At 52.9% G+C, this 16,349-nt stretch overlaps 1 protein-coding gene across 1 annotated transcript in view; it reads right to left on the reverse strand.

Moving 5' to 3' along the window:
• Positions 1-2,347: 2,347 nt before the first annotated feature.
• Positions 2,348-16,349, reverse strand: part of LOC119957714 (serine/threonine-protein kinase MRCK beta-like) — a 42,586-nt gene continuing 28,584 nt past the window's right edge. The window contains exon 12 of the mRNA XM_038785794.1: positions 2,348-2,372. Coding sequence (XP_038641722.1) covers positions 2,348-2,372 — 25 coding nt within the window. The remainder of the gene's footprint in view (positions 2,373-16,349) is intronic.

Here is a 16,349-nt window from a genome sequence, read left to right on the forward strand (position 1 = left end):
GGGGCTGCAGAAGAACTTGCACAGACTAGTAGAGCGGGCAAAGAAGTGGCAGATGGAATACAATGTGGAAAAGTGTGAGGTTATGCACTTTGGAAGGAGGAATGGAGGCATAGACTATTTTCTAAATGGAAAAAGGGTTAGGAAATCAGAAGCACAAAGGGATTTAGGAGTTCTAGTTCAGGATTCTCTTAAGGTTTACATGCAGGTCTCGATTCTAGAACATGGCCCATCCATTTTCTAGATGGCAGTTAGGAAGGCAAATGCACTGTTAGCATTCATGTCGAGAGGGCTCGAATACAAGAGCAGGGATGTACTTCTGAGGCTGTATAAGGCCCTGGTCAGACCCCATTTGGAGTATTGTGAGCAGTTTTGGTCCCCGTATCTAAGGAAGGATGTGCTGGCCTTGGAAAGGGTCCAGAGGAGGTTCACAAGAATGATCCCTGGAATGAAGAGCTTGTCATATGAGGAATGGTTGAGGACTCTGGGTCTGTACTCATTGGAGTTTAGAAGGATGAGGGGGGATCTTATTGAAACTTACAGGATACTGCGAGGCCTGGATAGAGTGGATGTGGAGAAGATGTTTCCACTTGTAAGAAAAACTAGAACCAGAGGCACCGCCTCAGACTAAAGGGACAGAGATGAGGAGGAATTTCTTCAGCCAGAGGGTGGTGAATCTGTGGAACACTTTGCCGCAGAAGGCTGTGGAGGCCAAATCACCGAGTGTCTTTAAGACAGAGATAGATTGGTTCTTGTTTAATAAGGGGATCAGGGGTTATGCGGAGAAGGCAGGAGACTGGGGATGAGAAACATATCACCCATGATTGAATGGTGAAGCAGACTCGATGGGCCGAGTGGCCTAATTATGCTCCTATGGTCTTATGATCTTACTCTCCCATCAGGCATGTTCCGACATTCAATACGATCATGGCAAAACCTCAACACCATTACCCCGTCTTCACCCTCCCCAAATACCCTTTCCAGCAAAAACCTACCTAACTCTGCCTTGAACATATTCAATAACCCAGCTGCCCTCGCCCAACCTGCTATCTGGGGGGATTTCCAAAGGTTAAGAAATTCCTGAAAGAAAAAATTATTCTTAAACAATATCCGCCCAACTCTAGACTTGTCCATTGGGAGTGGTGGACGCAACAGCGTCCCTCAATGGCCAAGGCATCTCCGAACTCTCGGTTCCTGGTGGTTTGGCCTAGTCGAACTTTGTTAGCCTGCGGTTTTGAACGGGAGGGCAAGCCTCGACTGGCGGCTGAATTGGAGGGCGGCGATCTCCTCTACTGCTCACCAATTGCCCAGTCGACCTTGAGCTGCACTGTTCCATCAAGTCCTTCCAGGTCAGGTAGAACAGGGATTGGAATGCTTTCTGTCCTCCAGTCCACCAATCACAAGGAGAACACCCCCACCCACCCACCCACCCCCACACTGCACCAATGGGACATTTCACTTGCTCACGACAGGCATTCTCGTTGAACGGGCTTAACAATTCAACGTCAAACTGCTCATCTATTCCTTTCTTAAAATAACATTTAGAGTACCCAATTCATTTTTTCCAATTAAGGGGCAATTTAACCTCACCAATCCACCGAGCCTGCACATCTTTGGGTTGTGGGGGTGAGACCCACGCAGACACGGGGAGAATGTGCAAACTCCACACGGACAGTGACCCAGAGCCGGGATCGAACCTGGGACCTCGGCGCCGTGAGGCATCAAGGCTAACCCACTGCGCCACCGTGCTGCCCCTGCTTATCTATTCCTGATATCCTTTTGCAACCGCGCCTACTTGGAAATGGGTTGAAGTGAGCTCTGTGGCTAGCGGAGAGAAAGGACTTTTAACCTCCTGGGTGGGGGAGGGGGGGGGGGGGGGCCTGAGGCATTCATGGAGTTGTTACAGTGCGGGGTCAGGCCATTTGGCCCGTTGTATCTGCACCTTCTCTCCAAACGAACATCGCGGCTCAGTGCCGTTGCCCCGCCTTTCTTCCCCCGTAGCCCTGCACTCAACTTCGATTCCAGAAATGATCGAAGGTTCCCTTGAACGCCTCGACTGAACCATATTCATTCGGACCACATTCAAAGTGGGAAATCTCATCATCGTATGAAGAGTAGGCCATTCAGCCCCTCAATGTAACCCTTATATTACCAATGCATTGGACTTTGCTCAATGTTGTTAAGGGGAAAACTGTAGGGTGACTTACTCTGTGTGGATGAGACTAAATCGTACCATGTTAATGTACCTTGTGATTCTTCGAGTCCTTTCATGGCCCTTGTATTAGATTAACTAACATCTACCAACTTTTTGAATTGAGCACCCATGAAGGAGGTTCATATCAATAGCTGTCTAGTGGTCCAGGGCTTGAGTATTCCTGAAAAAAGAGACATGTCAAAGTTTTTCATCTTACACTCATCAGTAAACGTGGCAGGAATACCAGTGTAAGTGGGAATACAACAGTTTATACTGTATGAGAAGAGAATGCTGATTGGTTGACAGGTAGACTCTATGATTGGCACTGTGCCTGTTTCAGCCAAAAGAAAATAAGCGACAGCCATTCACTGGTTCAATCCTCAGGTCAATGCCTTGACCAATTAGTGTCAAACTTCCAGGCTTACATTTCAAACAATGCCTGACAGTTAACTGTCAGTCAGCTGGTGCGTTGTCCATGGCAACAGCTCTAGCAGTTCGAGTCTACCTGCCACGCAGTTTGCACTTTTTTTTCTCATATATCGGGGAGAGCGACAGAATTCCAGAAAGCTGATCCTTATTTTGTCTGCCTATAGTGAATGATAGCGTAGTGGTTACATTGTCCGGTTAGTAACCGGGCCTTGCGATTTGGTGACGCAAGTTCAAATCCCACTAGGGCACCCACGGATATTTATACCCGGCTAATTATTTTTTAAAAATTCATTCATGGTTTGTGGGAATTGCTGGTGAAGCCCAGCATTTATTGCCTGTCCCTAGTTGCCCTTCAGAAGGTGGCGGTGAGCTGCCTTCTTGAACCGCTGCAGGACCTGAGGTGTAGATCCACCTACTGTGACGTTAGGATGCAGGGTGGTCGTCCGATTTCATTTCTTTATTGTGATTTTGTAACGGTTGAAATCTACTGAGTGTCTCGCTCGGCCACTTCAGAGGGGCAGTGAAGAGTCAACCACATTTGCTGTGGGGTCTGGAGTCACGTGTAGGCCAGACCCGGTAAGGGCGGCAGATTTCCTTCCCTAAAGATCATAGAATTTAGAATTTACAGTGCAGAAGGAGGCCATTCGGCCCATCGGGTCTGCACCGGCTCCTGGAAAGAGCACCCGACCCAAGGTCAACACCTCCACCCTATCCCAATAACCCAGCAACCCCACCCAACACTAAGGGCAATTTTGGACACTAGGGGGCAATTTAGCATGGCCAATCCACCTAACCTGCACATCTTTGGACTGTGGGAGGAAACCGGAGCACCCGGAGGAAACCCACGCACACACGAAGAGGATGTGCAGACTCCGCACAGTGACCCAAGCCGGAATCGAACCTGGGACCCTGGAGCTGTGAAGCGATTGTGCTGTCCACAATGCTACCGTGCATTGAGGACGTTAGTGAACCAGATGGGTTTTTACGACATTCGACAATGACTTCATGGTCATAAAAACACATCTAGTTCACTAATGGTCACCATTATTTAATTCCAGACATTTTATTGAGTTTGAATTCCACCACCTACCGAAGTGTGAAAATCTAATTATTATTCATACTTCTGGAGCGTGGAGGTTGGCCCATCAGATCTAAAAGGAGATCTAAACTGACTGATCTTGGTTTCGGACAATGCTCGGCACAACATTGAGGGCCGAAGGGCCTGTTCTGTGCTGTACTGTTCTATGTTCTATATGTTCTACACTCTCTCCTGTCCAGGGCAGTCCACACTCCCCCTCCCCCCTCCCCCGCCGTCTATTCGACCATGGATTCAACACAAGGAGAGCTAGGGGCATCGATGGGCTGGGGGACATGTTCAGAGATGCTTCCTTGTCATCTTTTGAGTAGCTATGCCAACAATTTGCCATCCCGAGACACTATTTACAACTTTGAGACTTTACCCTTAGCAACACAGCTTTGCGTCTGGACTCCTCAATTTCCCCTGTGGAAAAGGTCCTGAATTCTATGGAGCCTAAACCGGTAATCAGCAAGTTCTGTGATACTTTAAATCATATTTAGATCCTGCGTTAGCATGTTGGGTATCTTGAACTCTTGGGAAAAGTACTTGGCAATCAATATTGATGAGGAGACATGGGGCAATATAAGGGGCTAGACCCTGTTCGCAATAAGATGAAGGAGACCCAGTTCAAGACACTGCACCATCTGCATTTCACACCTTGGGCTGAATTCTCTGCCGTCCGGAAGCTCCGATTTTCCGGTAGCCTGGGGGTTTCCCGACGGTGTGGGGCTGCCACACAATGGAAACCCCCATTGGCCAGCCGGCGAAATGGAGCATCCCGCCAGCGCGCTGAACCAGAAATCTGGTGCGGTGGGACGGAGAATCCCCTTGTCTTAGACACAGGTTTGAGCCTGCTATGTCCCCTATGTGCCTAAAGTGCCTGGTAGCCGAGAGTGATAATATACACTCCCTATGGACCGATGTTAAGATTCAATCCTGTTGGTCTGGTATAGTCAGAGCGCTGGAGAGTGTTTCTGATGGCGGGTGAGGTTCTCCAGTTCCGAAGCCGCGTATTTCTCGGTGGCGCGCGCCCTTCGCTGGCAGCGGGTTTCTCTACTCCTGCCGCTTCTGAATGGGACTCCCCACTGAAGACTCCCCACGCCACCAGGAAGCCCCCGGGCGGGGATGCGCACCCAACGGGGACAGAGAATCCCAATGACCGGAGAATCCCAGCCAGAGCTTTCCTAATTCTGGGTCTTCCGGGTGGGAGAATCCCTGCTCCTAACGGGGAAAGGCTGTCCAATAACCTGCAGCTTGCAATATGTCCTCCGCCCCTGGATTAGCAGCAAATATCCTTCAATGGCACCGGCTAATTATGGAACGCATCCCAAAGGAATTCCTGATCTCTGAGATACGCTCTGATTCTGATGCATTCCGAAAAGTATGGGACCCCAAACTTGAATTCATAGGCCCCCCCCCCCCCCTTGGCTGGACTGCTCCTGTATCCGTGACCATTCCGTTTGTTAGTGTTAATGTTGCGATACTGTCAGGCATGTGACCTTGACTGTCATCCTTCAGCACTTATATTATCTTATTGTCCTTGCCCCCTCTCTTCCCGTTAATCTGCTGTTCCATGGATCCAGTATTGAAAACTGGAGGCGCATATTGTCCTAAATTTACCCTTGTCTTGTTTGTTGCCACACTGGCAGTAGTTCTTGTTCTGTGCTGTACCTGTTTCCCGTTCTCCAGCTGTGATACTTGTAGAAAAGATTGGGGGGGGAAGAAACCTAATAAAAATGTATATAAAACAAAATGGACTCTGACTGGCCCAAGTTTTGTGGCCCGCCCGGCAACGATCAGCAAAGAGGGCTCTTGTCCTCTCGGTTTGAAACCGAGCGCGGGGGGTAGCGGGTGTCTCCCCGGGTTCCGGAGATATAGGATCTTTAAGGGACTTTCATACGGAGAATCTGTTTCCATAATCACCGCAGGATCGTACAGTGCAGAAGGAGGCCATTCGGCCCATTCAGACTGCAGCGACCCTCCGAAAGAGCGGCCCACCCACAGAGTGGCGAGCCTGTGGAGTTCGTCACCACAGGAAGTTGTTGAGACCACAACATATGGGGCGGGATTGTCCGTTCCCCCACATCGCTTTCGGAATCAGTGATCGGGTGGGGGGGGGGGGGTGTCACCTTTTTGACACAGGTTTCATATCCCCCACCTCCTCCAAAATGGTGTCATCACGTCATTGGTGTTGGCGTGCCACCTGAAGACCCCTCCCCCGATGCTCCGCAGCCGACGGGCTGTGTTCCTGATCATGGTGGGGGGGGGGGGGATGTGGTCTCAGTGGGCGGGAACCCGGCGTGCCGGCTGGGGACTGTGTCCAGAGCAGCCATAGTCGGGCAGGAGCCGCATTGCTGGCCGGGAGGGGGGGGGCGTCCGCGAGGGCTGGGGCGGGGCTGGGGGGGGGGGGCGTCCGCGAGGGCTGGGGGCTGGGCTGGGGGGGGCGTCCGCGAGGGCTGGGGCGGGGCTGGGGGGGGCGTCCGCGAGGGCTGGGGCGGGGCTGGGGGGGGGGAGGTGACCATGGGGGCGCTATCTGGCAGGTCAGGTCCGTGCAAGGCCGGCACCATGTTTTACGGCGTTGACGCTGCACTCCGTCACCATGAGCTTGTGCGGCCTCGGACCCGGTCATTCTCCGGCCGCTTTTATCGTGGGAGCCGGGAGTTTACGCGGCGCGGCCGCTCCCCCCCCCCCCACCCCCGGAAAACCCACCGGACGCAGGATCAGTGACGGGGCGCCGTCCATTTTTTCTACGTAAAATGTCACAGATCCTCCGCTCAAAAACGGTGAATCCAGCCCATATTTGTAAAAAAATAAATTTAGAGTACCCAATTCTCTATTTTTCCCAATTTAGCATGGCCAATCCACCTACCCTGCACATCTTTGAGTTGTGGGGGTGAGACCCACGCAGGCACGGGGAGAATGTGCAAACTCCACACGGACAGTGACCCAGGGCCGGGATTCGAACCCGGGTCCTCAGCGCTGTGAGGCAACAGTGCTAACCACTGCTCCGCCGTGCTGTCCCCCAAATTGTATGCTTTGAAGAAGCAGTTAGATATAGCCCTTGGGGCGAAGGAGATGAAAGGATATGGGGGGGGGGGGGAGAGGCGGGATCAGACTATTGATCAGACGATGGGATCAGCCATCATCATAATGAATGGCGGAGCAGGCTCGAGGGGCCGAATGGCTCCCGCTCCTAGTTTCTATGATATGCTGAAAGGGTGAGATGAAGGAGAACATTAGTATGAGCAGGTTGGAATGAACAATCTGCTCCTGTGTCATGTATGAAAGGATAATGTAGGTTAATGGCATTAAGGTATGAAGCTGCCATGATGGGCTAGCACTGTGACTTCACAGCTCCAGGGTCCCAGGTTCGATTCCCGGCTGGGTCACTGTCTGTGCGGAGTCTGCACGTTCTCCCCGTGTGTGCGTGGGTTTCCTCCGGGTGCTCCGGTTTCCTCCCACAGTCCAAAGATGTGCAGGGTAGGTGGATTGGCCATGCTAAATTGCCCTTAGTGTCCAATAAGGTCAGGAGGGGTTATTGGGTTAGAGGGATAGGGTGGAAATGAGGGCTTAAATGGGTCGGTGCAGACTCGATGGGCCGAATGGCCTTCTTCTGCACTGTATGCTCTATGATCTGGCGGGATAGCAGGGCCGCTGGAGGCTGAATGGCCCCTTTCCTCTTGCTCATACTCTGATTGACACATCCCACCTTTGTGAGCCCTTCCGTCCCATCCCCAAATCTCCGGTCATTCATGTATTAGCCTCTCTCTCTCTCTTGCTCTTTCTCTCTCTCTCCCTCTCTTGCTCTCTCTCGCTCTCTCCCCCTCTCTCACACTCTCCCCTTCCCTCGCTCTCTCTCCCGCTCTCGCTCTCTCTCCCCCCGCTCTCGCTCTCTCCCCCTCTCTCCCTGTCTCTCGCTCTCTCTCCCTCTCTCCCCCTCGCTTGCTCGCTCTCCTTCTCTTGCTCTCTCTCGCTCTCTCTCCCTCTCTCTCTGTCGCTCTCCCTACCTCTCATGCTCTCTCTCCCTCCCTCTCTCTCGCTCTCTCTCCCTCTCCCCTCTCTTGCTCTCTCTCCCTCTCTCGCTCTCTCTCCTTCTACCCCACTCTCTCCCTCTCCCCCTCCCTCTCGCTCTCTCCCTCTCTCTCTACCCCACTCTCTCTCTCCCCTCTCTCCCCCCTCTTTCCCTCTCTCTCTCTCTACCCCACTCTCTCTCTCCCACTCTCTGCCCCCCTCTTTCCCTCTCTCTCTCTACCCCACTCTCTCTCTCCCCTCCCTCTCTCTCCTCTCCCCGTCTCTCGCTCTCTCCTCCTCTCTCTCTCTCCTCCCCCTCTCTCTCCCCCCTCTCTCTCCCCCCCTCTCTCTCCCCCTCTCTCGCTCTCCTCCCTCTCTCTCTACCCCACTCTCTCTCTCCCCCACTCTCTCCCCCCCCTCTTCCCTCTCCTCTCTCTACCCCACTCTCTCTCTCCCCTCTCTCCCTCTCCCCGTCTCTCGCTCTCTCCCTCTCTCTCTCCCTCTCTCTCTCTCCCCCTCTCTCTCCCCCCCTCTCTCTCCCCCCCCTCTCTCTCCCCCTCTCTCGCTCTCTCACTCTCTCTCCCCCCCTCTCTCCCTCTCTTGCTCTCTTTCAGTTTCAATTCCACTGTGTCAATGCCTCTGAGAGGAAACAACGTGATACTGATCTTTGCGTGTGATGGGAAGCTATCTTCGATCTGCTCATGAAACCGAAATCCATATGTAATAAGCACCGGAGGAAATTAATTAAACCCGAAACTGCCAACGTCTGCTTCTACGCGGCAAAGAATGTGGGAAAATAATCCCCATCTCCGCCAGTAAATACAAAATTAGGGCCACCAATATTGGGTGGTGACTGATAGATCTAGTGAAACTCTTCACCCCGGGAGTGGGGGGGGGGATGTGGAGCACGGGAGGGGCTGAGGTGTATCAGGTAGATACAGTTAACGGGGAAGATAGAGAGATACGAGACGGTAGGGAATGGACGGTTACGGTGATAGATTGAGATGAAGAGGTAACAAGTCGCACCAGTGTGGGATGGCCTGTTTCGTAGGAACAAAGGAATTAGGAGCAGAAGAGGGCAATTCAGCCCTTGGAACCTGCTCCGCTATTCAGCACGGTAGCACAGTGGTTAGTACAATTGCTTCACAGCTCCAGGGTCCCAGGTTCGATTCCCGGCTTGGGTCACTGTCTGTGCGGAGTCTGCACGTCCTCCCCGTGTGTGCGTGGGTTTCCTCCGGGTGCTCCGGTTTCCTCCCACAGTCCAAAGATCTGCAGGTTAGGTGGATTGGCCGCGTTAAATTGCCCCTTAGTGTCCAAAAAAAAGGTAAGGTGGGGTTACTGGGTTAGAATCATAGAATTTACAGTGCAGAAGGAGGCCATTCAGCCCATCGAGTCTGCACCGGCTCTTGGAAAGAGCACCCTACCCAATGTCAACAACTCCACCCTATCCCCATAACCCAGTAACCCCACCCAACACTAAGGGCAATTTTGGACACTAAGGGCAATTTATCACGGCCAATCCACCTAACCTGCACATCTTTGGACTGTGGGAGGAAACCGGAGCACCCGGAGGAAACCCACGCAGACACGGGGAGGATGTGCAGACTCCGCACAGACAGTGACCCAAGCCGGAATCGAACCTGGGACCCTGGAGCTGTGAAGCGATTGTGCTATCCACAATGCTACCGTGCTGCTCGGGTTAGGGTGGAGGCGTGGGCTTAAGTAGAGCGCTCTTTCCAACAGCCGGTGCAGACTCGATGGGCCAAATGGCCTCCTTCTGCACCGTAAGTTCTATGATTCAATCCCACTCTGCCACTGCCTCCCCTGGATTTGTTTAGCAAAGTCAAAATCTGCACCAGTTAAATAAGGGTCCAACTTGGGATGCGGTGGCTTAGTGTTATTGTCACTGGGCTAGTAATCCCGAAACCCAGGGAAATGCTCTGGGGACCCGGGTTCAAATCCCACCTCGGCAGATGGTGAAATTTGAACTCAATAGAAATCTGGAATTAAAAGTCTAAAGTTAACCTTTGTCGATTGTCGTAAAAAGTAATGTCCCCTTTAGGGAAGGAAATCTGCCGTCCTTACCCGGTCTGGCCTACACGTGACTCCAGACCCCACAGCGATGGGGTTGACTCTTAACTGCCCCTCTCTGAAATGGCCCCGAGCGAGACACTCAGTTCGAGGGGCAATCAGGGAGGGGCAACGAATGCTGGGCCCGGCCCGGCGACGCCCACATCCCAAATCTCGGCTCTCCAAGTTTTTCGGCTATGCCGCTCTCTGACTTTCATTGGCTTTCCTCATTATGAATTCCCAGACTAAATTTATACAGGGAATTACCTGTGTAAACAGGTCACGCTGCAATTGCTGCTTCTCACCTGTGGTGGTGCACTTCCACTTTCAGTCAGGTGTGGAAGGTGAAGTCTCCATCTGTCCAGATGACCACCTTTGAGGGGGAAGGCGTGGGAGGGGGGGGGGGGGAGTGCTGACTGGTGGCGGTTTAACCTGAGGGTCACCACACCTCAGGCGAGGGGCAAGGTTGAGGAGGCTTCATGGGTAACCTCAGCCGGCGAGGGAATCGAACCCGCACCGCTGGCCGAGCTCCGCATCGCGACCCAGCCGTCTAGCCAACTGAGCTAGACCTTGATGCGAGTGGAGAGACGGGCAGGAGAACTATGGACCATTTCAGGGGGAGCAGCCCCTCAGCATCGACCCTGTTAAGCCCCCGTCCAATTCTTTACTTACTTGCCGACATTCCCCGGTTGCCGCCCGTTCATACATTTCCCACAATGCCAGGGCACGCGGGATGGGGGTAAAATCATCTCTGTGATTGGAGGAAGGCATTCGGATTTACCCAAATCAATATTACAAGTGTCTGAAAATGTTTCCCTCCGGCTGGCGCACCGTGTGACAACAAAATAGAACATTCTGGATCACCAACGTTCCGTGTGCGCGGGGGGGGGAGGGATTGGACACGTGGGCCGTGGTAATTGAAGCTTTCACTGCTGCATTCAGAGTCAGCAAGTTACAATTTCTAATAAATCAAATTAAAACGGGCTTTTTGTTGTTCTTTTTTTTTTAATGCGCCAAAAACGTGAAATACAAATTCTCAGTGGTTAGGATTAATGCCGCAGAACATATTCGTTGTCCGGCCGTGAGAACGAGAAGTTCAGGGCTTCAAATCGGGGAAGCCTTAAATCTCCTGGTGAAGGGGGAGCAAATCGTGCCCATGTTGCCGTCTCCCCGGAGTAACCCAACCAGGCCGACCTGGGGCCTCTTAACCCGTTCGACCACAACGGATTGGTTGTTGACATCAACGTACTTCACATTCGTGACTTCCCACATTTCGCACTCGAAGCACATGGGCTGCTGCTGGCTGCCTCTAGCACCCTCGCCTGGGCGTTCCCCCCCCCCCCCCCCAAGACCCCACACCCACTGCTACCTCCCAAACCTATTGCTCCATCCCAGTCCTCTCCTTCTTAATCTGGTCACCCACACCCCTCCCCCTTTGCCAAATCTGATCATTTTCCCCTTTTCTGATCCCGTCACCCCCTATCCCGGCGAATCCAATATTGGCGGCCTTGTCTTCATGGGGTCCTGAGCTCTGGGAATACCCTCCCTAAACCTCTCTGGCCCCTCTCCCCCTCCTCTAAACCACTCCTTAAATCCTACCTCTCTAATCAAGACGTTGGTTACCCTGGACCAATATCTCCTTCTCCAGGTCGGTGTCAGGGTCCCCTTGGGACGATAAGGGCGCAATATAAATGCGGGTTGTTCATGGTTGACTGTCCTGCCTGCACACAGGCGCAAGCTGTTTCCTGTTGGCTCTTCAATGAGTCAATTACTGAGCAGATTCGTCCACCGCCGCTGAATAATTCGAAAGGTTGGGGGGAAAGCACCAATTTCCCTTCAACGATCTGGAGCTGAACCGCAGGTCGGACCTAAAGTTTGGCAACAAGCCTCTTTCTGACTGTGCAGCAAGACACGTGGTACTCCTTCCTCATAACAGGGCCGAGATGACTTTCTGACCGATGGGGCTGGGAGTTACGTGCATGTGGGCCCCAACGTCAGTCCCGGCCTTGTGTGACTGTCTGCGCGGAGCCTGCCCGTTCTCCCCGTGTCCGGGTGGGTTTCCTCCGGGCGCTCCGGTTTCCTCACCAGGATGTGCGGGTTGGGTGGATTGGCCGCGCTAAAATTGCCCCTTAGCGTCCAAAGATGCGCAGGGTCAGGAGGATAGAGTGGGAAGAGATAGGGCCTCTTTCGGAGGGTGGGCGCAGACTCGATGGGCTGAATGGCTTCCTCCCGCGCTACCGGGATTCTCCGGAAGCCGTCATTCTGTGATCAGGTCGGCCTCTCCCTCTGGGGCGGTCGACGAGGCTGATGGGCAGAGCTCCGCCCCCAGCGAGTAGCGCTCACAACCGGGGGGCGGGAGGGACCCTGCAGGTTGCGGGTTCGATCCCCAATCCCAGCGCATGATCCTCAGTGCACTACTGCAGGAATGCTGCAGTGTCAGGGGCCTTGATCCTGCGAAGAGACTTCAAAGCAAATCCCTGCCTGGATCCTCTCCTGTCGAGATGGTGTGGGTTGGGGTGGGGGGGGGGGGGGGGGGGCTTCTCCCTGGTGTCCGGGATGAGATTAATCTCTGGGAAAAGGCAGATACGAGCTTATCGATCGCTCGCTGTCGGCTGGGATGCCGTGAGAGCTCCCAGGTATGTAAATTACAATATCTCTCGTTGACTCCTTTGGCACCTTTTGAGCCCCGGGAGTTTCGAAATGAGGAGCATTTGCAAATAAGCTCCCCGGGACCAGGGGGTGGCCTTAGCTCGGGGGAGTGACTCTGTGACCCAAGCGGTAGTGAGACAGTAAATAAAGCAGAACCCACAGTCGAGAGGCCTTTGTATTTCCTCTTGACTGACTGGTGACACTCGGTATTTGACCTAGTAACAGGGTTCCACCCTCTGCGACTCAGCACGGTAGCACAGTGGTTAGCACAATTGCTTCCCAGTCCCAGGTTCGTCTCCCGGCTTGGGTCACTGTCTGTGTGGAGTCTGCACGTTCTCCCCGTGTCTGCGTGGGTTTCCTCCGGGTGCTCCGGTTTCCTCCCACAAGTCCCCAAAGATATAGAACATAGAACAGTACAGCACAGAACAGGCCCTTTGGCCCTCGATGTTGTGCCGAGCAATGATCACCCCACTTAAACCCACGTAACCCGTAACCCAACAATCCCCCCATTAACCTTACACTACGGGCAATTTAGCATGGCCAATCCACCTAACCCGCACATCTTTGGACTGTGGGAGGAAACCGGAGCACCCGGAGGAAACCCACGCACACACGGGGAGGACGTGCAGACTCCACACAGACAGTGACCCAGCCGGGAACCGAACCTGGGACCCTGGAGCTGTGAAGCATTGATGCTAACCACCGTGCTACCGTGCAGGTTAGGTGGATTGGCCGTGCCAAATTGCCCCTTAGTGTCCAAAATTGCCCTCAGTGTTGGGTGGGGTTACTGGGTTATGGGGATGGGGTGGAGGTGTGGGCTTAAGTAGGGTGCTCTTTCCAAGGGCCGGTGCAGACTCGATGGGCCGAATGGCCTCCTTCTGCACTCTAAATTCTATGATTCTGTGACCTCGACTGAGGTCAGTGATTGCCGGAGAGTTGGGGGTGGGTGGGGGTGGGGGGGGGAGAGTTTGCGATCCCGAAGAGGGATTGGGAATGGGTGAGGAGCAAATGTTTTCCTGGGTCAGTGTCTAATCAGCTTCAGCCACTCCGAATGCCCCGGTGTGCTTCACATCATCTGGACTAGAGGGTTTCAATTCCTGTAGACTCCCGGTCTCTATTCACTAACTCCCAATGGGATTTTGGGATAGATGGACCCCGGTCTGTGTCTTGGAGGAAGGAAGGTAAAGGGAGAGGAATAGAGGGGGAAAGAGAGAGCGGGATTAAGAGAGAGAGGTACAGAGAGAGGGGGGTGGAAGTGAGAAGCAGGGATAGAGATAGGGAGTGAGGGAGATAGTGAGGGAGAGGGAAAGAGAAAGTGAAAGAGAGAGTGAGAGAGAGGAGTGGGAGAGGTAGTGAGAGAGAAAGAGAGGGATTGAGACAGTGGGACAGATTGAGAGTGGGGGAAGGAGAGAGGGAAAAAGAGGGGATTGAGAGAGAGAGAGAAGGAGAGGAAAGAGAGAGGGAGAGATGACGAGAGGAGAGAGGGGGTAAGAGAGAGAGAGAAAGAGACAAAGGGATTTATGAGAGGGACAGAGAGAGGGGAGGGTGGTGGAAGTGAGAGGCATGGACAGAGATAAGGAGTGAGGCAGATAGTGAGAGAGGGAAAGAGAGGGAGAGAGAACGAGCGAGGGAGTGAGAGGGGAGGAGAGTGGAGAAAGTGAAAGAGAGAGCTAGAGAGAGGAGTGAGAGAGGTAGTGAGAGAGAGAGGGAAAGTGGGATTGAGACAGTGGGACAGGTAGAGAGAGGGGGAAGGAGAGAGGGAAATAGAGAGGGGGATTAAGAGTGAGGGAGGAGGAGAGAAAGGGAGCGAGAGGGGGGGAGTGAGAGAGAGGGAGAGAAAAAGAGAGGGGAAGTGAGAGGGAGATAGAGAGAGGGAGAGAGACAGTGTGAGAGAGAGAGATGGAAAGAGAGAAGGGGATTGAGAGAAAGGGACACAGAAAGAAGGAGGGGGAGAGAGAAAGAGAGGGAGAGAGACAGGGAGAGAGGAGCAAAGAAAGAGGAACAAAGATTTTGGGGGGAATTCCAGAGTTTACTTCCAGGCATCTGAAGGCATGATCACTGTGGTGAATGTATTATGCCAATAATCCACCAGTGTATTTGTATCTGTGCTATGCTGTTGCTTCTCCTATGGGCCATTGTATGGCATTATCCATAGGGGAACATTTTGGGGCATGTATGGGCTCCGCCCATGGCTCCTCCCTTCAAAGGGAGGTAGAAAGAGCAGTCGACCTGCAAGCGGTTCTCAGTATTGGATCAGTCGCAGGCAGGCACTGTTCTAAGTTGATTAAAGCCACGGTTTACTTCTACTCGTGTCTCGAACGAATTGATGGTTGCATCACTCACTAATGGGGAAATGATTAAAATCAGGGATTAGGGAGGGGCTGGAATTGGAGGAGCGCAGAGATCTCAGTGAGTTTGTTGGGCTGGATGGGAGAGGGAGCTCCATAAAGCTGGGCCTCTTACTGTATCAGAACACTTGGGCGGGAGTTGTAAAGAATTTACTCCCATCGCTTGAAAACCCCAAAACGACATCATTGCCAACAAGACTTGGAGTTGGTGAGGGACCGAGGGTAGAATATCTGAATAACCTGCCCAGATTCAAGTATCTCACAGGCTTCGCTGATAATGTAGGTCGCCCTTTGCAGTTAGACACAATTATCTGTGGATGATGTAGACCGACAAGATTGGGAGATTTGGTTGTTTCTTAATCTTTTCAATAATTCATCTTTTTTCATTCTTTCACGGGATGTGGGCGTCGCTGGCTGGGCCGGGCATTTATTGCCCGTCCCTAATTGCCCCTTGAGAAGGTGGTGGGTGAGCCGCCTTCATGAACCCGCTGCAGTCCCTTTGGTGTAGGTACATCCACAGTGCTGTCAGGGAGCGAGTTTCAGCGGCAGCGAAGGAACGGCCAATTTACGTCTACAGGTGGGCTGCAGGGAAGGGCCAACAACCCTAACTGCCCCTTGAAGATTGATGTGACCATCAATTCACTCGGAACACGATTGGAAGGAAACTGTGGTTTTAATAGTCTTACAACTGAGCCTGCCTGCGACCAGAAGAACTGAGGGCAGGCTCACACGGCTGCAGCACTTTATACTTCCAGTAGTGGGAGGGGCCATGGGCGGAGCCAAGGGCAGAGCCAAGGGTGGAGCCCTGTACAAGCTCCTCATCTCCCCCTGTGAGCCTCTTACTAGCTGGGGCCAGTTCAGAGAGTTGGCTGTGGGTCTGGAGTCATACGCAGGCCAGACCAGGTAAGGAGAATGGGGATGCGAAAAATATCAGCCATGATTGAATGGCGGAGCAGACTCGATGGGCCGAGTGGCCTAATTCTGCTTCTATGTCTTATGGCCTTATGGATGGCCGATTTTCCCTCACTGAAACCGGGTAGATTTTCCCCATAACCCCACAGTTTTACAGTCACTATTTAATATCAGATTGGTTGAATTAATTAATTAGAAGTCTGGAGTCCAGGCTGCTGAATACTGGCCCAGTAACGTAACCACTAAACTACCGCACCCTCTGAGAGGAAATGTTAATGACTGAGTTATCAGAGGCACTGAGGTGGATACTATTTTTTCAATTTGCCACAAAGAAGAGCCACTGCCCCTATGTTCTCCTGTGGACGTTTGCATCAGCAGATCGGCGATGTTTGATTTGTAATGTCTGACTCACAAGGAAGGCCCCAAAGGCCGGCTGGTTTGTGGATACGCCACCAGGATCGTAGGGGACCTCACCCTGAAGCTCGCCCACCGCCGCCTGTCCTCTTGTAGGAGAGATGGTCTTACCGTGTGTGTAACATGCTCACCCTACTCAAGTCAAACAAAGTTTTGGAGGGGTTTCTTTCCCCTCAGCCATTGAGATGGGAAGCGGTGGGCTTACGGACCAGTCCTTTTCCTCAGGCCCGAAAGGCGTCCATTGCTT

This window comes from Scyliorhinus canicula, chromosome 27 (assembly GCF_902713615.1).
Source record: "Scyliorhinus canicula chromosome 27, sScyCan1.1, whole genome shotgun sequence".
Classification (NCBI taxonomy): Eukaryota; Metazoa; Chordata; class Chondrichthyes; order Carcharhiniformes; family Scyliorhinidae; genus Scyliorhinus; species Scyliorhinus canicula.